At 40.4% G+C, this 24,904-nt stretch overlaps 1 protein-coding gene across 4 annotated transcripts; it reads left to right on the top strand.

Moving 5' to 3' along the window:
• On the top strand, positions 1 to 23,146 carry ZC3H12B (zinc finger CCCH-type containing 12B). 4 transcript variants are annotated; one of them, XM_051630237.1, is made up of 7 exons: positions 1 to 327; positions 4,295 to 4,444; positions 12,737 to 13,511; positions 15,273 to 15,412; positions 16,161 to 16,395; positions 16,485 to 16,591; positions 17,157 to 23,146. In XM_051630237.1, the coding sequence occupies exons 3-7, from the start codon at positions 12,901 to 12,903 to the stop codon at positions 18,575 to 18,577; spliced, it is 2,514 nt and encodes an 837-aa protein (XP_051486197.1). In that variant the 5' UTR covers positions 1 to 327; positions 4,295 to 4,444; positions 12,737 to 12,900; the 3' UTR covers positions 18,578 to 23,146. The 4 variants fall into 4 exon arrangements, with proteins under 4 accessions (XP_051486197.1, XP_051486199.1, XP_051486198.1 ...); XM_051630238.1 differs by lacking the exon at positions 1 to 327 and adding an exon at positions 534 to 747; XM_051630239.1 differs by lacking the exon at positions 4,295 to 4,444.
• Positions 23,147 to 24,904: the final 1,758 nt, after the last annotated feature.

Here is a 24,904-nt window from a genome sequence, read left to right as displayed (position 1 = left end):
AAGCCGGGCGGGCGCAGCAGCCGAGGCCGCGCGGTTGCCAAGCGACGGGCCCGGGCAGCGGCGCGGGCCCGGCTGAGGCGCAGGCAGCGGCCCCCGGGATCCCGCCGGCGCTGAGCCTTCCTGCCCCACCCTGGCTGTGCTCTGCCGCCCCCCACCCCTCCTTCTCCTCCTCCTCTCCCCTCGCTCCGGCCTGCCCTTCCCCCTCATGCGGCGACAGCGGCCGGAGAGGGGCCCGTGCCGCGGCCGCGCCGAGCCCCGACGCCTCTCACCTCTGCGCCGCCAGATCCCGCAGGGAGCCGCGGGCGGTCTCTGCAGCGACAACAGCGGGTGAGGCCGCGGCGGGGGGAGGGGAGCGGGGAGGGAGGGCGGGGGGTCGCCCGAGCGAGGCCGGCGCAGCGCCCCGGCGGCGGCCGAGCCCGCTCCTCCCGGCGGCCGGCGGCGGAGCTCTGCTCGCGGGGCGCCCCCTGCCGGCCCGGTGCCGCCCCGCCCGGCCTGGCCCCGCGGGAGGCGCCGCCTGTGCCCGGGGCTGCCGCTGCCGCGCGGAGCGGGGCGGCTGCCCGGCCTGGGCCTCGCCCGCCCCCGGGCCTCGCCCGCCCCCGGGCCTCGCCTGCCCCCGGGCCTCGCCGCCGGTCCTGCCGCACCAGGTGCCGCCTGGGCCAGAGGCTCGGGGCCTGCTCGGGAGCCGGGCGTTGCTCCCCCGGGTGCCTGCAGGAGGGCGGTTTGGGCCCAGGAGGCTGCTGTCGCAGGGTGGGTGAAGTGTCTAGGCAGTTGGGACGGAATCGCCTGGATTCGTTTAATTCTGAGTGCCAAGGGTGGATGACGAAGGCTGCATTTAGAGTGCTGTGTATGAAGGTGATCAGTGTCTGAACATAAAGAAGGGTAGCAAGAAACTTTCATTAACGAAAGCAAGGGGGTGACATACGGAGTTTTGAAGAGTGTACCAGATGGTCACTACTTTGCTATAGTGATCATCGAGGCATCCTTCTGTTTTGCTTTATAGTGCAAGTGTGAATAAGGAGCTGGTCCCTGCAGTATACATGAGGTTTGAGGTAGTTTTTCTAACCAGTTAATTTTAAGTTATATTTTTCATAGTTGTCTGCTTTTCTAACTGTCATTTGATCCTTTGGAGATGATAGTTCAAAAAAGCTGTATGTTTCCTTCGCAATTTAGCAAACCATAAATTTGAATCAAAAGCTGTATTGTCTCATCTTAAGTTGTTAAATGTGGATCTAAATTGATTTGGGTTTATTGAGATACGTGTGATACTATTTATTTTTTTTTTTAATCTTGCAGTCTGTTTCAGTGATTAGCATGTGTTGTTATAAATGGGAAGTAGGAATAGAAAGAAAATTAAAATACTGGTCATTTAAGATGTCTGTTTTGCTTGTCAGTAGTTCTGAGTGGCTGGAGTGTGCAGCGTTCCAGATCCATCTGATTTCTTATGCTTGGAATGTTTGTTTATTGAAGTGAACGTGTCTGTTAGTAGTCATTTCTGTACAGGAGGCATCCTTTGTTGATAAGGTGCAGCTTTCACTTGCCAGATGTTAAAAATGAACTATAGTATGTAGAACAGAAAGGTGTGTTTTGCAAGTATAGCTCATGTCACCTACAAAATTATCTTTGCTTCCTGCTGGAAAAATGGGTTAGTGGGAATGTCAAGGTCATCATCAAATCTAGAACAATTTAACTGTCTTTGGAATATGTCTTGTCTTCCTCACTGTCACATGTTTTCCATATATTAGTCCTGTTGACATTTTCTGAACCTCTGATCTGTTTGTCTTCTAAAATGATCTAAAGCTTAGCAAGTTTTAATAGAAGTAATCTGTAAAGCTCCCTAAGTAATTTTCATCTGAATTACCTCTTTTAAGTTGTATTTTTTTAAAAAAAGAAAATCTAATGGCATCCAAATTAACTATTCAGAAGGGATGGAAACAAAAGATGTTGCGAGAGTGAAGAGCTACCCATGACACTTTTATATGCAGACGAGCTAGTAAGAAAGTAAATTCTTACTGTCAACTGCTGTGAATGAGGTAAATTCTGGGTTTCTGTTCTTTGATCTTTCTGGATGCCTTTTCCAATGCAAATTATTCCATTTGAGACATCTACATAGAGGATTTTACTTTCTTGGCCACTTTACATCCAAAATGTCATTTTGTTAAACACTTACAATTCTGCTATAGATCTGTGAGTAATAGAAATAAAACAAATTGCTTCTGTTACTGTTTATGTCAAGAACAGAAGCATTGGAGCTTTTGAGAATAAGGAAGGCAGCAGGTAAGTTTAGTTATGGAAGCAGAGCTTGGAAAGGTGAAGAAATGTAATTCGTAAACTCAGAAGAAGTTTCCAGGTGTTGTCACATGTACATTAGTCTGGTATATTGATTTGTCTGTCTCATAATGTAAAATAAATAAATAAATAGATAAATAAAAGTAGTTGCAATGGTACCTAGACCTCACACACATCCCTGAAAACTCTATCCTGTTTTATCAGACTCTGCTAGACATAAAGAGCTTTGAAGGCCATGAGTGTGTGGATGAACAGAGATACCTTTAATATAAACGTATGGTTTTGTAAGTTTATTATAAAAGCCTATTTTTTTTCTAGGCATTATAAATTAAAAACGTGCTTGAGTAATAATACTGGTATTTTAAACATTCTTTACATCTATTAAGGTGTTGTTTTTTTTTTTTAATTTCCTGTAAATTGTCCCTGCTTGTTGATAATCTATATTTTATATGAAATGTTCATGCTCACACAGAGAATTCATCTGGAAGCAAGAACACTATGACCATCTTTACAGATGTAGGCTTTCTGGTGCCGTGATACGTAGTGTTGCAGTTGATACATTTCAGGTTTAGGAAACATCCTCAGAAGTGCAGAACTAAGCAGGATGGCATCTCCTAAGATGTAGTTTTATTGTTTTGAGATGAACAATTTAGTTGTGAAAGTGGCTATAATAAGGAAGACTCTTCATTAGTTGGCAGTTTAGATTCAAGTATATCCATTCTTTCTATATTTAAGTAAGTACTTCAGCTAAAGTGTCCTTTGAGTTTTAAAGGTAGCGATTGTGTTTAATTTTCTGACATGAGTTGTTTTTCACATTGCTTGCCAGGTTGAGTCACCATGGCAAAATAAAACATTGGCTTTACATGGTTTGTTGTGGGCCTCTTCTATAGTTGCATTAAGGTGTCATGATACAGCATGATTAAGGCCTTTTACATGTCCTAGCATAGGCCAAGGTTGGTTACATAGTTAAAACGGAAGAGCTCCTTTTCCACATTCAGTCCATCTGGAGAGAGTTCCCCCATCAATATTAATATCTGTTCTGATTATCTGAGTCAAGTTCTATTTCAGTTATCTGGAGAGGAATGTTGTAACAGGGGCAGAGTATCAACCTTAGGCTAAAGCCAAAAGTTTAGACTCTCATTATTTTTAGTAAGGACATCCACAGGAAATTTAACATATATGTTTCTCTAATGAGCCCACAGACACCTCAGCTGAATCATATAAAGTCAAAACTTAAGTCTGAAAATTTTAAACCCAAACCCACATGTGATTGCCCCCTCTGACCCCGCTGCCTTTTTACAAATTTTTTAAAGATCAAGCAATAATTTCAGACTCATTGCCAAGTGTTTCCCATTTCTGATTTCTAGGTTTTCCTGATTGAAAAAATGAACAAAAAAAGCACCTCCTGAAACAAAATAACCCACCACACACAAAACACTTCCTCTGTCAGGCCTGGTACATATATAGCTCCCTCAGGAAGGGGAGAGGTGGAGGTGCTGGAGCATAGGGGTTTGCTGTTCTCATTTTTGAAAGCAAAGCAGTAGGCTTTTTCTCTTGTCTTCTTGAAGATGACTTCCCACCTTTTTCACCTTGGAAGTGAACAGTGTTGCCATGACAAGAATGAATGAATCTAAGAATAAAAGAATACTTAGTTTGAACTGGACTTCAGGAGGTTGTTGTAGTCCAACACCTTGCTCAAAGCAGACTAATTAGCGATAGACTTTGTTTTTGCAAAAGCGAGGTGAGAGGTGTGAGAAACTAAAGACACAAGATGCCTTTAAGCTCCTCTTGCTGCTCTCCATGAAGGTGCTGTTTGATGCCTACTGAGCAAGTTCATTGTCTCTGCTTCTGGCATGTTTTTTAGTAGCTTCTCAAGTGGTTGTTTCAGTTACTGGAGAGCATGTGTCCCAACAGCTGAGGACACCCCACTCTTGTTGAGTGGTGTAGCATCTGAGGGTCTACCCAGTATATTGAGACCTTTAGAAACAGAATTACCTTTGTTTTACAGGTTTCTCACACAGAAACTGCTTCTGGATGAGACTTCTGATTAAAGGAACATTTGGTTTACTCTATCAAAGTATTTTTGGTTTCTCTGTTCATCGAAATGACAGTGTTGAAACTTCCCATTAACATGTTGAGACTGACATTGCTTAGTAAGGTAAGAAAAAAAATCCATTGAACTGAATCAAAATACTGTCATTTATATGGCACTAATTATCAAAGGGCTGAAAACTCTGATCTGCCATTTTAACGCTTCTGCTAAAAATGCTGTTTGACTTAGTGCATGTGAATAAATCATAGAATCATAGAATCTGCTTAGTTGGAAGGGACCCATCAGGATCATCAAATCCAACTCCTGTCCCTGTGTGGGGCACCCCAAGAATCACACCATGTGTCTGAGAGCATCATCCAAATGCTTCTGGAACTCAGGCAGGCTTGGTGCTGGGACCACTGCCCTGGGAGCTTGTTCCAGCGCTCAACCACCCTCTGGGTGAAAAACCTTTTCCTGATATCCAACCTAAACCTGCAGCTTCCTGCCATTTCCCCCAGTCCTGTCACTGGTCACAGGAGCACAGCAGATCTGTGCTCAGGTCTTTGATTTAGACCATCTCTTCTAGAGTGGAAAAACAAGTTCATTTGATTGATTAGATTTAAAAGTACAAAAAGTATTAGAACGTGGTCATTTTAAGTATCTTAAAATAAGTATTCCTTTAAAATAAGGAAGATTCCTCACTCCTCAGTGAGCCAAGTACCGTAAGTGATGTTAATGCCAGATATTTGCATCAGAAGCCAGCTGCTTTTATCTTGGTTAAAGCCTGATACACTTGTTTTCCTTCACTGAGTGACTCATGTATCCTGGACTTTTATGGAAGCTCTATCACAATATAAGTGCAATTTGTTTGTCAATTATTTGATGCTTATGTGAACCTTGCTTGCTAAGTACAAAAGCTCTCAGGACAGTCTTAATAAAACTATGTAAAGTACAGTTTTTAAAGAAATAAATATAGAATTCTTTATTCCAGATCCTGCTACAGAAATGCAGAGTGCTTGGTCATATGATCTTGTTGATATTACTGAGAGATGCACTTGAAATTGTGATTAGAAATTATGAATGTTGTATTTTTGTAAAAGCGTCACATTTTGGAGTCACTTTGATTTCAAAATGGCCAACTTAGACAGGAAGGTTGTCTACAAAGCCTATTTTATCCTGTTTTCCTACAGTCTTGCAAGACCTGGCACAGTAAATTAAAATTAAATATGCTAAGCAACTGCATTTGTTACATGCTGAAAGTAATTCCTTCTAAGGATCAAAAAATAAATTAGTGAAAGTGATTAATTCCTGTTGAATTACAACATATGTATTATTATGGTCTGCATGTGTAAGCTGTAATATATTCCTGTTACCTCTGTTTAAAATAATGGCAAATAGGGAAATCTAGTGGTTCAAGGTGTATAAACACACAGGCAAACTACTACAAATCACCAGCCCTTTTTATTAAGGACAAAAGAGAATTGCACGTAATGTCAAACTGCTCAACTCTTCCATTTATTCCATTGCAAGATATCCAAGTGTTAATTTTAGAATATTTTCTGCTTTTCTTCAATTCTGAATCTGTCCCAGCAGATGTGTACCACCTAAGTGTATAATTAGAATGAGGAAAAGCTACCATTTTATTTGTGACTCATATCCTTTGTCAGCTTTGAGCTCTTCTGCTCAGTAGGTAGTTTACTGCCTCAGAAAATATGTAAAGCAGCAAGCAGTGATGTGTAGTATCTGTACTGCTCCTGAAGTAAAAATGCAACAACAAGGTCCTTCGATGCCATGGAAAGACCAGGGTTAAGTTGTGTCACTTTTTTCATGAGCCCTGTAGAACTGTGGTTTTCAAAATCAAGGGCTATTCCCCGGTCCAGAGTCATCTGTGCAGCTTGAGCTGTTCCTTGTCTGTGTCCTCGGACAATAACTACTGCCTAATAAATACTGTTTTGTCACATTCCTGAAGACCTGTGAAGTGCATTTTGAGGTCTCTGGATTTTTTATATGTTGCAGGCCCAAATTGTAATGTCTTCAAAATAGCTGTTACCCATGTGTGGGGAAGTTTTTAAAGGTCACCAAAACGAATGCCAAGAACGTTGTCTGTAGAGTAGCCACTAGTCTGTGCTGTAGCACGCTGCGATGTTGAAGATCCTGGTGGATGTAGTGGTTCTGAACAATTTCTAAAGACTTCACTTTCTTTTTGTCTCTATTCGTATTGTTTCCATGGTTTTAGGCTGATACTTCACCATAATTAGTCTGTGCGTAATCAGAAAGTTCCCAGCTTTTGTGTCAGGTTGTGCACTGTCTGCTCTGTCATCATGGGGTGTAGTTGTTGTATAGTGTACCAGTCCTGCCTGTGGTTTAGTTGTGAGGATGACAGAGAGTGGGTTTCCCTCATTCCTGTGTTGTAGGAGAGTAACCTGGAATCATGCTAGGTTTACACACCCTGTGTTGTTACGACTTTGTTGCTCTGAGTGCCTGAGCCTAGCTACATGAAACTTAGTTTGGATATGTGACTTTGTGTGCTTCAGTCAGTTCCTGGTGATGCAGAAATAGCCATGGTAGTCAAAGTCTTGGCTATTATTTAGAACAACTTTCTTCCAGAAAAGTGCTTTTCCCTGTGTGCCTGTCTTACAGGGAAGAATCCACACAGAGGAGTACACTAATGTTAAGTTAGTGAAATGAAGAATAAAGAGAGATACTAAGACATTAAAGATCACACTGAAGCCATGGACAGAGTAACTCAATTTTCTTCATTAAAAACGTGCTAGGTTTTTTAATCCTTGTGAAGATTATTATTTGACAGTTTAAGAAATACAAAAGGAGAAATCTGGAATATTTCTTCACTATGCATGAGGAACTCCCCTAGATGTTACCATGTCATTGTCAGTATTCACTTAGATTTTTTTTTTTCCTTGAAGTATTACTAAAAAAAATAAATCACTTGTTAACTACATGTATCTCAGAAATGTACAAGGGAAAACAATTTTCCCTCTCCTTAAATAAATAGGTTTAGAATCACTGTCATTTATTAACCAGGTGAGAGAGGCATTTGAGAAAATATTTGGGTTGGGGATTTTATTGGGGTTTTGGTTTTTGTTTGTTTGTTTGGGTTTTTTTGTGGTTTAGTATCTGCAGTGACAGAAAACAAAGCTACTTAAAAGTTGATTAAGAATTGTTGAAAGGAGTTAATTAATAAAATAATTTTAAGGTTGTTCCTAATAGATGTATGTGCTTTGAAGGGCATGGCTCAGAGCACACTGAGATGGTGGAACGAGGGTGTCATAAGGGACCAGACATTGTTCAGCCTGTTCTTTTACCCTGTCTTCTCTTGATTCTGTTGGTTCAGCTGAAATAAACAGGCTTTGAAGAGTATTTGTAGCACCAGCTCTTTAATAGTAATTGCCATTTGAATAGTAATTGTTAAATAATTCCCAATTATTTTATTTTCATAAATATTACAGTACTTTATTAATGAGCAGACATTTTCCTTCCATTTTAATACCAGCAAAATTAAATAAATGCTTTCAGTTGGCCCTTTATGAAGAAAATGTATACAATTTTGCTTCACTCATCTCCGAATCACATTATCAGTTCTACTAGTCAGTCGTGACTGTGCTGAAAGAGGTGTTTAGTAAGAAAACTTGGTTGCTTAGCAATGAACATCATGAGAATTAAATTTTTAAAGCTGCAGTATATGTATTTCTGAGTTATTGTATCTTCATTGGTATTAGCTTTCTTTTCTTGAAGAAATATGTGTTCATATTAGGCTGTCCTTGGAGAGAATGTAACTCATACTAAACACTAACATTTCAGCCACACAATGGTATTGTTTATGATCTGTGAGATGAGCTTTTATTCCATCTTGGAGAAAATTTTGAGGCACTCTGACTCATTTCTGAGTTTTGTTGTTACCAGCAAAATCAAGTGTTGCTCTATTTATGTTTTTCCGTGTTCTGGTTTTGCTTGTGAGTAGACTCCATTTCTAACTATTTTTGTGGGTGAAGGGCTCTCTAGGGACCTGTGTGTCTGTTGTGCAGGCAAGTAGAGGATGTGTTGGTGCATGATCACTAACAAATGTCACACTGAACTAGTTGGCAAGTTTTTGTGGTGTCTGATCTCATTGACGCTTTTAAATATCTACAGGGGGTGTCAGGAGGGTGGGACCAGTCTCTTTTCCATGGTGTCCAATGACAGGACAAAGGGCAGTGGGCACAAGCTGGAGCACAGAAGGGTCAAGTTAAACATAAGGGAAAAAATTCTTTACAGTGAGTGTGACAGAACACTGGGACAGGCTGCCCAGAGAGGTTGTGGAGTCTCCTCTGGAGACATTCTGGATGTGTTCCTGTGTGATCTACTGTAGGTGACCCTGCTCTAGCAGAGGGATTAGATTAGATGATCTTCAGAGGTCCCTTACCGCCGTGATGACTATGACTGTGACTAGGAAGCCACATATATCTTTGTGTGTAACTCCAGAGTGAGATGACTGGAAGAAATGGCTACCAGAGGGAGTAGCAGGCCCAGGCCAACTGCTGGAGAGACTGACTTGGGGTCCCATGAGAGTGCTGGTTTTGGGGATGTGTGTGTCTGTGGAGGATGAGAGAGAGGAGACTGAGGGAGATGGAGGCACCACCAGCACCACTGGTGGGCTCGGCTTAGGCCAGCGCTGGGTGCATGGTGGAGCTGGCTGAAACTGGTGCTGTCACACATGAGGGGCGGCTCCAGGTCTCTTCTCACAGAAGCCCACCAGCTACCAAAATCTTGCCACAGAAACCAAATACATGTGTGCGCGTGTGTATATGTATGTGTGTGTGTGCACGTGTATGTGCGTGCATGTGTATGTGTGCATGTGAATGTGTGTATTTACCACTGACAGACCTTGATCTTTGTCAGGCAGAGAGGGGCACAGGATGAGGCCCTTGGTGCTGCCTGTGTTTGTGTGAGTTCTGTGTGTGTTTCTGTGTGCATTGTTCTGTGTGTGTAACACAGGTTCACAGCTCAGCCTTGCTAACAGCTGGAACCAGCAGTTTGCAGCTCCTCAGGGTTTCCTGAGCAGCAACCCTAGTTAGTAATTCAGAACAGTACAGCTGGGGTTTGACAAGCTGTCCTTGAGAATCGATAAGCAGTGTGGGAGGCAGGAAGCAATGCTAGCAACTAGAAATGTGTTTTAAAATTCTTTATCAGGTTAGGCTTCAATGGCAACAGACAGAAACAGTGAAACAAGGACCTCATGTTATTTGAAGTTCTAGTGAAGGGAAAGCAAGACAAGCTACTTACACACAGCTTAATAAAATAAATAAAAAAACTTGATCAGAAAATTATTAGAAAATGTAAGAGCAGTAAAAGATGGAGGACTTGGACTTGACTTAATGTCAAAATAAAATGTTAATCTTGTATCTGCTTAACACCATTTCACCTTTCCTGTGGTACAGTGTCACCCCCCTGGATGCAGTCCTGTGTAATGTGCTCTAGGCAATCCTGCTTTAGCCAGGGGTTGGACTAGATGATCTCTAAAGGTCCCTTCCAACCTCGACGATCTGTGATTCTGTGAGCAGATGTAAAGAGCAGTGGCCACAACTCTTCCCTGGGCCTTTCTTCTATTTGAGGAATGAAGATAGAATCTGGTCGGTATCTCATTTGTTCTTTACTTACTGGCAGTATCAGACTTCTTTTGAAAGAATTTCTGAAGTTCCTACTTACAGTTTTTAGTCAGCAATTCCTTTAGCTTGACTGTTGCAAAGGAAATAGTTGTACAGTTGAGATAGGTGGTTGAATTCAAGTCTCTGAATTTAAATGCTCTGAACTAATTTCCCTGATAGGCCTAAATAATAGACATAACTAGTAGAACCATGTGGTCCACTGAGAAAGGGGATTTACTGAAGGCATGCCACGCTGTAGGTGAAGAGGTAATAACAGCAAGTAGAGGTACTTAAATGGGACTCAGAAATAAAAGAAGACCAAATATGGTTTCAGACATAGAATGGCACAGAGCAAAGACATTTGCTCTCCAGGAACAGGGCATCTAGGCCTCTCCAGGGTGATGATACTGATGATGGCTAGATTGCTGACATTGACAAAGGCAGGGACTGACCAGCTGGTTAAATCAAAACACTGACTGACTGAAAGGAGGTGATATCTGTCCTGTAGTGCTCCTGGGCTCCAGAATAGGGTGGCACTTTTAGTTAAGGAAAACACAACTGCACTTTGAGGACAAGTAGTAACCTGCTTCTGTACTTAGATCTTTGCTCACAGTTGAGAGCTGGCTTGCTCAGGGATAAGGATCTGCATTGTAGTCTGTGAACACACATAACACATCTGTAGGGGTAACTGTGGGGCTACAGGTAGCTTCAGGGATTGCAGTAGGCTCTAGATTGGGCTGCGAAGAAACGAGGGAGAGACCATAGGGCTGTTTTTGTAGCTGAATGACAGTACTGCAAGTCTGATTTCTAATCCCAAGGGTGCAAAGGTGCTGTGTTAAGTAGTGGTATTCCTACAGTTAGGTAGGAATTCCTACAGTTAAGTAGGAATTCCTACAGTTGATACAGACAGGACCTTTTGATTTTGAGTGCTTCTCTCACAAGATCCTAGATGGATGTGAAGAGGATATTTTTATAAACACTGTGATTTATTTTTTAAGTAGTTTGAAGATAGCAAGAGTTTTATTTCTTCTTAGTGGATTTTTAAATCCCATCTCAAATATTTGATCACAGACCAGATGTGTTCCACTGCTATTCAAGAGAGGGATGCAACAGCTAATGTTCCCTTAGTTAGTAGCTTCCAACCAAAGGCTGCCATGAATGAAAAAAAAAAGGCAAGAAACTCTAAGATGAGTCACAGAAGTGGGAGTTTCCGTAGAGTGAGTTATCATAACAGATCCACCAATCTATCACTAGCAACCAAAGAATAGTAAACCCCAGTATGGGACTGGTGCGGAGTAGTCCTAGATATGCAATATTGCTTCCTGACACAGGTTGTACCTGAGCTGCTTTCTTCCTGAGTGCAACAGAAGTGAGAATGCAAGCAACACTAATGGAAGTTTCTTTGTTTACACTTTAAATGTTGAATTCAGGATTATTTAGATTCTGAATGTGATGAAACTATCTTCTTGTTAAGAGCTTGCTTTCAGGAAAGGATAAATGAAATTTATGATAAACTGCTTATATAATTTAAAACTAGAAATACGTATGTGGAATTGGGACAATGCAACAAAATGGTTAAATCAGTTTATATGAAGATAAATTACATTATTTTCCAGCTAAGAAAGAGGGGGAAAATTAAGAGCAAAAATTGTATTGTTGTCATTTACAAAAAAAAAAAAAATTAAAGGTGGAAATAATAGTACTAGTGTTGTCCAGATTGTTTTATTGCTATTTTAAAAAATCATAGTTTCTTTGAATGTGTCAGCTTGATTTAATTTCTGGTTGGAAAGGAACATATTTTGCTTGTAGTTTAAATTATTATCTAAGTGTTTATAAGGGAATGTGAATTTGGTCTTTTAAAATTGGTTTAAATGGATGACTTCTGAAAAATTGTTGTAAAACCAATGGAGAAGTTAACAGTAAATCTGAAAACCTAAACAACCTCCTTTCTCTTCATGACACTTTCAAGGCTATTTCCAGACTTAAAAGCCTTTGGCTGATTCTTCGTAGAAGATTTCCACAGGTGAATAGGTTAGCATTATTTACTAGAGGTGAAAAAACAGGCATAGGAGGTTTAAAAAAAAGCCAAAAATATTCTAATGCTATTACATCATAAATAAATTATGACAACTTGGGAAAAAGAATGGAGATCTTTAAACCTAAGCCAGCAGAATTACTCTGCTCTTTGTCTAGGGCCAAAGTGGTACAGTGTCATAACTTAGAAAAATAAAGGAGCTGAGGCTGCAGTGTGTTGATAACTTGCTTTTTTAATCTTTTATAATCACCTTTACACATCTAGCAGCCAGCTTGCAGTGAGCTTAACTGGTTGGTTCCAGTAGGAAACCCAGACTGAAAGAGGCTGGGATGGGTTTTGTTGGATTTTGTGCAGGCTGGAACTCCACAGAGCTGTTCTTCATGTAGACAGGCTGTTTCTCCTGCACTGGAAGACTATAAAGACAGGTTTCTAGTGAAAGTGGTGGGTCACCCTTTTCTGGTTTATTATCTTCAAATATTACTGAAATATTCCATTAATTCCAGCTATAAGTTTATTGTGTAGGAAGTGTAATCTTTTTTTGCATGTAGAGTAACTGGGGGTGGGAAAGAGTTTAATTTGTGATTAAAGAGACAACATAATTACATGCTTCATGATGATCAGTTTTTACACAGAACTGTGAGTGACTGGGGACCTCTGCTGACTTGTAAACAAAGTCCTTGTAGTTGAGTATTTTGCAGAGTTTGTCAAAAGTTAATTTTTTTTATTATTATTTTTTTTAAGGAACTTCATGGTGGTGATGTTTATGCCAGAACATAGTAAGCAAGGCAAATTAACTCTAGCCTCTTGTAAACTTTTAATTGACCAACACAATGCAATTGAGTATGAATTCCAGGCGGCTTTGGAGATGAAAGAGGACTGAGCTCTCTGGCTGGAAGCTGAACGTGATGACGGCCTGGTCTATGGTAGGAAAGTTAAAAATGGAGAAGAGGAACTCCAGAGAAGACAGAAATGTGGAACAAGATGCTGGGGAATGCAGTGCTGAATCTGAGGAATGGACGAGCTCAGAAAGTGAACCTGAGCAACCATACTTCAGAACCAGCTGTAGCCACACTCAGTGGAGAGAAAAGGAGGTTTCCACCAAACCACATCGGCCGCTCTGTCGGTCCCCTTGTTTGGATCGCCCAAGTTTTTCACAGAGCAGTATCACACAAGACTTGAAGCTAGATGAATGCAAAGCAAATTTGGACAAAGAATACCAAGCTAAAATGGATTTTGCTTTAAAGCTTGGATATGCGGGAGATCAGATCCAGGCTGTACTGAATAAACTGGGAGCAGATGCCCTCATCAATGATGTTTTGGCAGAGCTGGTGAGACTTGGTAACAAGAGTGAACCCGAGGGACAGAGCAGTGCCAGCAGTACCATTAGCACTCTGGTGCCAAGAGGCCCTTGCACAAAGGAAATAGCAAGCCCTGAATTGTCACTTGAAGATGAAGTTGTGGATAACAGTGATAACTTGAGGCCAATTGTCATTGATGGAAGCAATGTGGCTATGAGGTGGGTCTCCCTGTCATAACATTTGAAAAGAATAAATCACTAAAATATTTATGAGAAAAATAAATATTGATAGTAAAGTCATTTTAAGTTGTGTAGTGTATTTACACTGCTAATGCATCTTTTTACGGACTCTTTAGTTCAGGCTTCTAATTATGCTGTTGCTCCTTTATATGTAATCTGTATTACAATTCCCCTCCACCCCTTTCAAACCAGGTTCTTTCATCAAATCTTTTGTTCTAACAATGTAGCTGTAGTGTTCAAGTGTCCTTGAACAATGTTGAAAATTATTTTTCTTTAATGTTGTTACTGTTTGACTCGTTCAACAACAATGCTCTCGATCCCCTCCCACCCAGGTAGGGAAGGAGAGAGAGAAAAAGAGAGAGACTTTGCTGGATGGAAAACTCTTTATCAGCCTTAGTTGGAACACACTGGTGCTAGTTAAAAGAAAGCTTACTGAAGGAAAAAAAAATCAGTAAAAGGAAAACTGGCTTCATCCTGGCTCAAACCAGGACAAATGTCCAGAGGCAACCAAATAAGAGAGGAAAACTTAGTTCTTTCTAAAATGACATGCAGTGTATGCTGAGGATACACAGGGGACCTCGGGGTATTTGAGCTCCTGCTGCTCAAGCCTGTTCAGAATCCAGCTACAACCCAGCTGTGTCTGTGCAGGGATGTGCATGTGCCAAACATGCTGGCTTACACAGCTGTGGTGCTTGTAGCTTCAGACATGTACACGTGGCTGCTGAGTCGACACTTAATTCAAGAGATACCTGTCCCATGACACTTCTGAGCATGTCTGCACAGTTCAGCTACCCAATTATTTATCACTGAAAAAGTCTGATTTTCTCTGAGAGAGTTCTTTAAACAGCCTGTGTAGTGATCAGTGATACCACGATTTCTTCAGGTAGTGTTTGTACAGTAGGTTTCCCTTTAGTATCAGCTTTCTGCTCTAAAATAATTTGTGGTCTGAATTTTTTTCCAGTGTATTAAGAAAATCCAGATTTTTATAGGTGTTTTGAGTACTCTCAGTTTTGAAATATGTAGGGCTCCCCTAGATTGTATAAAGCATATTTCACATACAGGATTTTCCAGCGCCAAGTTGTGGTTACATCAATCCAGAAGATGTTTCCCTAAAGCAATATCGCCAGTATTGGATTTTGCTTTTTTCTTTACCTTTTTTCTGTCCCTGTTGGATTTGCAGTCTCTATACTGTTTGGGTTTCTTCTGAGCGTGATGTGGCAGCAACTGGAGAAAAGTGTGTGTGTTCTTACTATTGCCTGTCTTGGAACTGACTCTGTTTATAGAATCATAGAATATCTCAGGTTGGAAGGCACTCAAAAGGGCCATCGAGTCCCCCTTGTAACAAAATGCATATGCACCTGAAAATTTAAAAGGATAGTATTTTATTATTATTGTTGTTGTTGTTATTATTATTATTATTTATTATTATTAAATTTTGCAAAATCTGAAATGCACAAAATTAAAGAAAAATGCTTTAGCACCATTGCAGCTTCTGTATTCATTATTTCAGTTGCAATTTTTTGGACTATGCTGGTGACTAATCTGGATAATTGTCTTTCTCCAATTTTGTAAGCAGGTCTAATCAAAAGATTTACTTATGTTTACAGATTTTGTTTCCCTTATATCCTTAGACCATGGCAGCTTCAGAAGAAAACAAAACAAAACCACCACAACAACAAAAAACAAAGCCAAATGTAACTTTTGTACTTGCTGTTTCTAAAACTTTTACATGTTCTTCAGCCATGGGAATAAAGAAGGATTTTCCTGCCGGGGAATTCAGCTAGCTGTTGATTGGTTTCTGGAAAAAGGACACAAAGATATCACTGTGTTTGTGCCTGCATGGAGAAAAGAACAGTCTCGACCTGATGCACCAATTACAGGTAAGAGATCAAGATTTTCTTGAACTCTTTGGTCAAATTCTTCAAGTATTGCACACAAGCGTGTCATTATTTCTGGTGGGTGCTGCCTGCTGGGCTGTGGATGTGGTGCTGCAGGATGATGTTGCACTCAACTGGTCCTTTGCAAACACAACAGTGTCGCTGGTGAGGAAACAAACATTGAAGTATCTGTACCTGTAAAGAGGGCTGGGTTTTTTTAACATTACGGGATAATTTCAACACTTTTGAGCAGTAGAAGTTATAATTTTCCCATTAGTAAACATTGTTGAGCATATGGCAACTGCTGCTTTGTTGCTGAGTGAATATAAAATATGTAGTATCAGACTAGGGACTCATTTAGTGGAATTATCTTGAATGCTGAAGAGGCAGAGTGTGTGTTCATGCAAAGAAAGTACTTAGGTTTCACTGCAGGTGAACAAGAAGGCTGTTGTAATTAGTAACAACTGAGTTCTTGACATGTTCAGGAGGACTGAGTAAAGTAAGTGGTTGTTTACAGAGGAGCAGAGGGTTAAGAAGTCAAAATACTGAGCATTTGCCCACTGCTTTGAAACCTCAGAAATAAAATGGCACTCTGCATCTAGGCATTTTTTAATGATAATGGGGACAATCTATTAACATAATTACAAAATGCTTTGTCAGAAAAGAAGGCGAGAAGTTTCATATTTCAAAGACTGCTTTTCTCTCTTTTTAAAACATTTTTAAAAGCTACTCAACTAAAATTCTTTTACAGATCAAGAAATCTTACGTAAATTGGAGAAAGAAAAAATCCTTGTTTTCACTCCATCTCGAAGAGTTCAGGGAAGGAGAGTGGTTTGCTATGATGATCGGTTCATAGTAAAACTTGCCTTTGACTCAGATGGCATCATCGTATCAAATGACAACTACCGGGATCTTCAAAATGAAAAACCAGAATGGAAGAAGTTCATCGAGGAGCGGCTGCTCATGTATTCTTTTGTGAATGACAAGTATGGATTTTTCCTTGAAAGTAAGAGAGTTTGCTACTTCAGAATCCTCAGTAAAAGCTGAAATTCGTATTTCATTTCTTTCTCCTTAGGTTTATGCCTCCTGATGATCCTTTAGGACGCCATGGTCCAAGCCTTGAAAATTTCTTAAGGAAAAGGCCAGTTATTCCTGAGCATAAGAAACAACCATGTCCTTATGGTAAGTGCCTAAGTCAGACTGATCTGTTGCTTTGAAAGGTAGGTGAAGCAAGAAATTGATGAACATCTTGTCATTACTGAAAAAAAACAAAATCAAACCATTTTTCATGTTGCCATCCAATCGCTATATGCATTTTGATACCCTTTATACACATATTAATAAAAACAATGTAGCAGAAATTTAAGGATAGGCCTTGTGGATACAAGCAGACACACCTTGTGGGTAACAACTTTTTGCTCTTCTGATCTATATTCAGGGAAGGAGATTCATAACTATACAAACTGTGTTAGAGTTGTTTTGGTTTAAATAGCGTGGAGGATGTCAGGGTTGAAATCTTGAGCTACTTGCTGCAGTGACACTCAGGGATGCAAGCAGCAGTCTGTGACTGCATGTGTATATAATATATATAATTATTTCTTGGGGGATTCATATAGATATATTGTTTTATATATATATATATATATATATAAAGTGGTGAAAGATACAAAGATAGCAACTGGTGGTGTTGATTAGTTTTTTGGTGTATTTAATATGTGTATTTAACCTGAAAACACTTTTCTTCCAGGTAAAAAGTGCACCTATGGGCACAAATGTAAATATTACCACCCAGAACGGGCAAACCAGCCTCAAAGGTCAGTAGCGGATGAGCTTCGAATAAGTGCCAAATTATCTGCTGTGAAAACTATGAGTGAGGGAGCCTTGGCCAAATGTGGCACAGGGCCATCCAGCTCCAAAGGTGAAATCAGTTCTGAAGTGAAGCGCATTGCCCCAAAACGTCAGTCAGATCCAAGCATTAGATCAGTAGCTGTGGAGCCTGAGGAAAAGTTCTCAGTAGCCCGGAAGTTCGAGGCCAGCTCTGTCCCGTCGCTGGTTACTGCGTTAAGTGTTCCAACACTCCCTCCTCCAAAAAGCCATGCAGCTGGGGCATTAAATACTCGTTCTGCAAGCAGCCCGGTGCCAGGTTCCTCACAGTTCATGCATCAGAAATCTTCACTGGAGCATATGTCCAGTGTGCAATATCCTCCTATACTAGTCACCAATAGCCATGGCACCTCAGTTAGCTATACTGAGCAGTATCCCAAATACGAGTCCTTGGGGGACCATGGCTATTACTCCTTACTCAGTGATTTCTCCAACTTGAGCATAAGTAGTATCCGTAACACAGATTATTACGGGGCTGATGTGGACCAGGGCATATATTCTAGAAACTCAAGCCCCTGTCCTGACAATTGCTTAAGCCATACAAGTAATGATTCTTATTCCTCTTACAATGACTTGTACCTGGGTGTAGCAGATGCCAGTCCAGAAGACAATGTGAAGATCCACAGACTGCCACCGCAAAATCGTCTGCAGCCTTTTTCCCATGGGTACCATGAAGCCTTAAGTAGAGTTCAGAGTTACGGAGCTGAGGAGCCTAAGCAAGCCCTTCGCAAACAGTCAGTTTCCCACTTAGGCCTACATGCTCAGCATCCAGTTGTTGGAGCACGGTCCAGTTGTCCAGCAGAATACCCTGTGCCTCAAAATGTTCACCCATCAACTTCCCAGCCAAGCCGTGCCTTGGTGATGACAAGAATGGACAGTATTTCTGACTCACGGCTTTATGAAAGTAACCCTGGGAGGCAGAGGAGGCCACCCCTGTGCCGGGAGCAGCATGCCAGCTGGGACCCATTGCCTTGTGCATCAGACTCTTACACTTACCACTCGTATCCGCTGAGTAACAATCTCATGCAGCCGTGTTACGAACCTGTAATGGTAAGAAGCATGCCTGAGAAGATGGAGCAGCTCTGGAGGAACCCCTGGATCGGGATATGTGGTGAGCCACAGGAACCACGTATCATCCCAGAACATCAGTATCAAACATACAAGAACCTTTGCAATATTTTCCCTCCTAGCATTGTTCTTTCAGTGATGGAAAAGAATCCCCACATGACAGATGCACAACAGCTGGCAGCTATGATTGTTGCCAAATTAAGAACAGGGCGTTGAAGCTTTGTAGCCTCTTTTGGATAAGGGAAACTGGACAGCATACAGGGCCTGGGGGAGAGCTGAAATGAAGAAGGAGGGATCTGTTGTAAATATTTTCTACTAAGATGGTATAAAATTCTGTACACAGTAGCAATTAATATACTTAATATACTTATATTCGCTATAGAAGAATTGACTGTATTGTAAATTTTAAGATTTTAAATATAGGGATTTTTAATAGCATTTTATAGGAAATGCATACCTTGCTGCATGGATAGCTCATTAAGAATTACAATGTCACATCCAGTGTCTCAAAGCTGTTACTACAAAATTATTGTTAGCAATTATATTGCATGTATCAGTGTACACTTTCAATTTGCTTATAAATACCGAATGGGCCTATTAACAATTTGCTCTGTACATACCCAGCTGAGTCCTGGGATTTCAGCTTTGCCATTGACACTGCCTGCTGCCATATCAAATATTGAGGAAAAAGTAAACTTGACAAAAAATGAAAATGCTCAATTTGTAAAAGGAGAAGCTGACTTCAGCTTTTGAATGTCAATATTGTTGTTGGGACTTAAATTTCAAAACTGTTCCCAAGAGTTTGAGTATCTATTATGTTGTCCAATCCATTGGCTCAAGCCATCAGAAGGGAAACACTATTAAATTAGGACCAAAACTCAATAAACTACAGGGAGCTTAACTGTAGCTTCTCTCTTCAGAATCACCTCTGCACTGTGCAGGAATCACCTGCTGGCCCAGATGACTAGACAAGCTGAAAGTAAATTGTCAGGTTTGTGTAAATGGGATTACTCGACCTGAAGCAGCAGAAACTGGATGTTAACATGAAGTTCATCAGTAACCACGGCCCTTCCTCGTCAGGGAGGATGGTGTCTGAGTGAGCCTGACATCCTGAGGGCTGTACAAGAGCAACTGGAGGAGGGGATGGAGGCTGCTTCTTGAAAAGAGGTGTTGCAGTTTGGGGGTGTGGCAAAGCTAGCCTGGTTCTGGCTGTTCAGATCCAGCAAAGGTGTGCATTTGCCTCAGGAAGGCTTTCAGAGGTCCTGTTTCAACAGGTGACTTAACTTACTGTGCCATTGTTTGCACAACTGGGACCTTGCTCTCGGTGGGAACCTTTGTAGCTAAATGTCTCCAAAAGAGGCGTTTGTTGTTTTTTAAGCTGCACTGACTGGACGCCCTTTTTTGAATCCATTGTATATTTCAGCATTTCGAACCATTACTAACTCGATATGTCTCGAGCTAGGACTTGTTGACTTCTACTGTAGTTTTTTTTCATGAAAGTCGAGAAGGCCTGGTTTCTGGCCTTTTGTTTCTTCATGAGAAGGTGTGACACTGCCTAAATGTTTCTTACTGTGAAACACACTGAACGTGAGGCTGCAGTCAGGGTTGTTTCTGGTGTTTTGATAATGGCTTGCATGCTGCTTTCCAGTTATCTGTTTGAGGAACAAAGCTGTATAATTTCCTCCACTTGTGTTACTGTAATGGTTGGTTTGATTCAAAATACCTTGGGAGCTCTTTATCATGTGCAAAATATGTTCCTGTTACATCAAAAAAACAAGCCAAACCCAAACCAACAACAAACCACAATTACAGGTGCAACTACAGTTCATTTACACAGGATAAATATTCGTGTGTTGGTACAGGTAACATACATAATGACCATGTCAGTATGGATTTGAAATAAGTTATCTTGAAGGTGATTCAGTATTTACACTTGGTGTTTAAAATTAGCTTAAGGTTTAGTGAGTTGGTTATTGTCTCTGTTAATGGAGAAAAAAAATCTCCAGGCATTTATAATAATTGGGGAAAACAGGTTTACCTCTTGACTAGTTTTCAAAAATATTTTTCACTAATCATTTTGTATTTTTAATTTGCAATTAATTCTTATTCTCTTCTCTTGCATGGTATAAGCAGCTGAGAGCAATGCCTCAAATAACCAGAAATGACCTTTTGTTTGTTGATACAAATTGTATCTCTTTTTTCTTGATTGTATAAAAACTGTGTATAAAAAGATATAATTCTCTAGATTAACTTCAGTATTACATTTTCACCACAACGTTTGTGACACCATGTGTCACAGGGAAGTAGCCCATGAGTAATTATTTAAACTTATTTAAAATGGGCACTTGTTAATAGACAAACAAGGACAACTTTTCAGAACCAGTTTATTATGTACACAGATACTGTGTGTACACCTCAAAGCATTATTACATAGTTCTCTTTAGTCTATTTATTAAGCAGATACATTCTTGCACTAAACTTTATGTAAAAATGTTGCTGTTAACTCATCTGCATGTGTTTAAATGTACCAATATAATTGGACCCTGCTTTACTCTTAACGGGTTAATTTATAAATTATAAATTATTTAGGTATCAAATGAAGTTTATTGTGCACTCACGTTTTCCATCTTGCATGGAATTAAATATTTGTATGTAGAAAAATGTTTGTTCCCTTTTTCTCGAATTACCAATATAAGCTATTTTAAGGAGAGGTTAGGAGGTATTTTTTATGTTTTCCAATGTGGAAAACTAAGCAGAAGTTTCTGTTGGAAGTGTTGGGTGGTTTAGGGAGATACTAGTTTTTGCAGGATTTGTCTGGTCATTTTAATTTTCACTAACTTTTGTCTTATGGATAGAATAATTACTTTTTAACAATGGGAATGCTGTGCCAATCCCAACCCAGCATACTATTTCCCTAAGGCACTTGGAAGGCAAATTGTCCTTTTCTAAGAAGCTGTTAGCACCTTAGATGGGTGGTTAGACAGTGTAGCCTTGTGGAAATAATCTGCAAATTTTGTGCTTGTTTAGTCCTCAGAAGTAATGAAACTTTTGTATGTGATGTTGTCTTCCCTCATCAACTACTTTAAGTGGTAATTCAATCATCCACATCTGTTTTCAGATACATTTACAAGCCTGACACGTTCATTCATCTTCAGAGCATAAGCTTAGATTTCTTCTTACCTGGAAGAGTTGATCTTAACACCTGATCAAAACTGTCTATATTGTAAATACAAGACTTTGTATAAATGCTCTTTTTTGAGAGCATGGTATTTAAATGTTTTTAAAACTGTGAAAGAACAGTCCTAGAAACTATATTTTAATAAAATCCATGGATTAGAATTCTAGGTCAGAAAAAAAAATAAAGTGGGGAGGCCTGGCCTTCTGCAAATAGCAAGAGCTGAGGAGTGGACTTCAGTGCTTTACTGGGGCCAGAGCGTTCTCTGGGAATTCTGGTTTACTGATCTTTCATCTTTAGCTACATAACTTTCACATAATTTGTAACTTGAAAGTGTGTAACCTCCAATTCATGAATCAAAAATCTAACACTTTGTAGGACATCAGTGGCAATTATTGTTTTTTGTAAGAATTACATGTCAGTGATCTATTCAATTGTACTTAGATGATTTCATTACTTAGTTCTGTTGTTGTATTGAGCTGTAGTAGTTGGCTTTATTTATTTGTAGAATTAAACATTACTGTTTAATTGTCGTAAAATTTTGTAAATCTCTTTGGGTTTTTTTGGTTGACCCAAATATAATGTAAGTCTTGAAGACAACATGAGTGACTATGGCTGTGAAACCAGTGTGGCATTTCTAAGTCTCTGTAGTAATGAGTGTGAACTGCTGTAGTTGCTGCTGCCCTCGCACCAGTCTTCTGTAAAAGTGCTTGGACTGTGAACAGAAACACAGAAGGTGTGGCTGCTTAGAAAAAGCAGGAAGATCCTAATTAAAAAAACAACAACAACCACACACAAAAAACCCCCAAACAAATAATTAAAAAAACAACCCACAAACACACAAAGAAAAGCACCAAAATGTATCTAGGAGAGTTCCTCCCTACATGCTTTTAATGCCAGTTTGCCTCAAATAATTCTGGCATTTTGAAATTCTTAATAATAAAGTCAGAGCATGCAAAGGGTCTGCTCCAATAGTTCAGCTAAAAAATCCTAGGTGACCTCTGCATGTTTAGCTGTGATGGACACCAGACCCCAGGCAGGAACCTTTCAAGGAACAATGTTTGACCACAGTAATTTTTAGAACCCCATGCTACAGAGAAGGAACATGCGTTGATGATGTAGGACTTTTCTCCACAGAGCTGAAATGCTATTTTATCTTCACTTGCCCAAAGTTTACCTGAGGCATGAGTACTACAGGACTCAGAGCAGTCAAATGATTATTTCTGTTAAATCTAGGGTGAGAGTTCAGCTTTTATACTTCTCTTATGCACCCAGAGCTTGTCTGTATGACAGAGTCATTAACTATTTCCTGCTGTATTTCAACTGAAAAAATATAAGTGCACTGTCCCTTAAATTATTCTCATTACCAGTGATCACTGCCTTTGGAGAGCTGTTACACAGGATCTATGGTATTTAAAGCTTGCAAATGTATTTTTTAAAATTGAGAGAAGAATCTAAGAGAAGGCTGACCTGTGTGTGTCTGTGTCCCCCCCCGCCCCAGTGTAAAAGGTTTGCACAATTATTTAATAATATTAAACTTCTTATACTTTATATATATATAGAGAGAGAGAGAGAGAGATGCTTATTTAATAAAACTGAGAGCCATTGGATTGTTTGCTTATAGCTTTTTGTTTTGTAACCCTCTTCAGGTGAGATTCCCCAAAATCTGCAACTGGTGTAGTCTATCCAAATGATTTCTCAATATTTTAGCTGATTTACTGAAAAATACCCAGATTCTGCTCTGATTTTCCACCTAATGTGCTTCAATCTGTGAAGGAACAGGACAAGTTTTTTTTATAAAAGCAGAGGAAGACTTACTATTTTGGTCCTGTTATCTTGTCAGAAAAAACATCCTTTGTCAATCTCTATATTACACACATTTTCTTTTGCTAATTGAACACTTCATCATTCCCCTTCCTGTGGGCACTGTGGTGCCATGTCATTTATTACCATTGCTTTGACTCAAACTGCTTTAACTTGTCAGGGGCGAGTAAAGCTAAGGAAAAGAAAATGGTGTACAAAGATCATTTCTACCTGGATTGGCCCGAAGTTCTTCCTGTCCCCATGTCTGCTCTCACCGTGGCCAGAAACCAGGTGATTCAGAAGACAGCACAAAACACAATCTAACCCAATAAAATATGTGCACTACTAAGTTGGTTTTTTTCCTAATCCCAGGCTCTTTGTGCTGAATGTACATCCTTAAGTATTCCACTCGTGAAAACAAGCACTAATTAGATCCCACAGGATATTCTTCCTGTTTCTCCCCAAAACTAACCCCTGGGTAGAGCTGAAGTCCTTGTCAGAGTAGCTGCCTTTGGGAATGAGGAAACAGACCGTTTAAGCCCTGAATAGCAAGGAACAAGTTACCCCGACAAGTTTCCACTATTCTGTCCAATTACGCTGAAATTTAAAAAGTAGAAAAAAACAAAGGGGGTCACAGGCCACAAAAGCAATGGATCCTGGCCTTAACTTCCTCTGCAATTCCTCTTTGCATTATTTATTCCATATGGTGTTAGCTGCTGTCTCCAGTACCTTCTGTAGCTTCCATTTGGAGATGCTTTTTCAGATAGTAAGAATCTGTCTAGTGAGTTGTATTTACAGGGAGAAAGTCTCCACAAGTCCTGTCTAACGCAAAGGAAAAATCCAGTAATTTAGGAATAAATCAACATTGCCTTTCCTATCCCCACCTGGAATATTCTTCTAGCAAAGAGAATAATTTGCATGGTTTTTTTACTCAGTAAACTTTTACCAAAGGGGGAAATTATACATAGCAGAGTGTCCTGTCAGCATCACCCTTTCCTTTTTGACCTGTTTTGCACTGACAGACCTCAGAGGTGCCAGACACAGTGCTTCCTTCCTTGCTTTTTGAAGTCACTTGAACTGGTGGGGTCTAACCCTGGAGGTTACCTGTGCTCTATCACTCACAGGAACCTCATGTCCCGGCAATCATAGGAACACAGAATATGCTGAGTGGGAAGGGATCCATCAGGATCATCGAGTCCAACTCCTGTCCCTGTGTAGGGCACCCCAAGAATCACACCATGTGCCTGAGAGCATCATCCAAATGCTTCTGGAACTCAAGCAGGCTTGGTGCTGGGACCACTGCCCTGGGACCTTGTTCCAGTGCCCAACCACCCTTTGGTGAAAAACCTTTTCCTGATATCCAACCTAAACCTGCCCTGATGCAGCTTCTGCCATTTCCCCCAGTCCTGTCTCTGGTCACAGGGGTGAAGAGATCAGGACCTGCCCCATCTCTTCCCCTCCTGAGGAAGCCACAGACTGCAATGAGGTCACCCCTCAGCCTCCTCCAAGCTAAACAATCCAAGTGACCTCAGCTGCTCCTCGCAAGTCATTCCATCCACACCCTT

The sequence above is a fragment of the Apus apus genome, chromosome 12 (assembly GCF_020740795.1).
Source record: "Apus apus isolate bApuApu2 chromosome 12, bApuApu2.pri.cur, whole genome shotgun sequence".
Classification (NCBI taxonomy): Eukaryota; Metazoa; Chordata; class Aves; order Apodiformes; family Apodidae; genus Apus; species Apus apus.
Note: the sequence above shows the minus strand (reverse complement) of the source record. Positions and strands in the feature narration are given on the sequence as shown.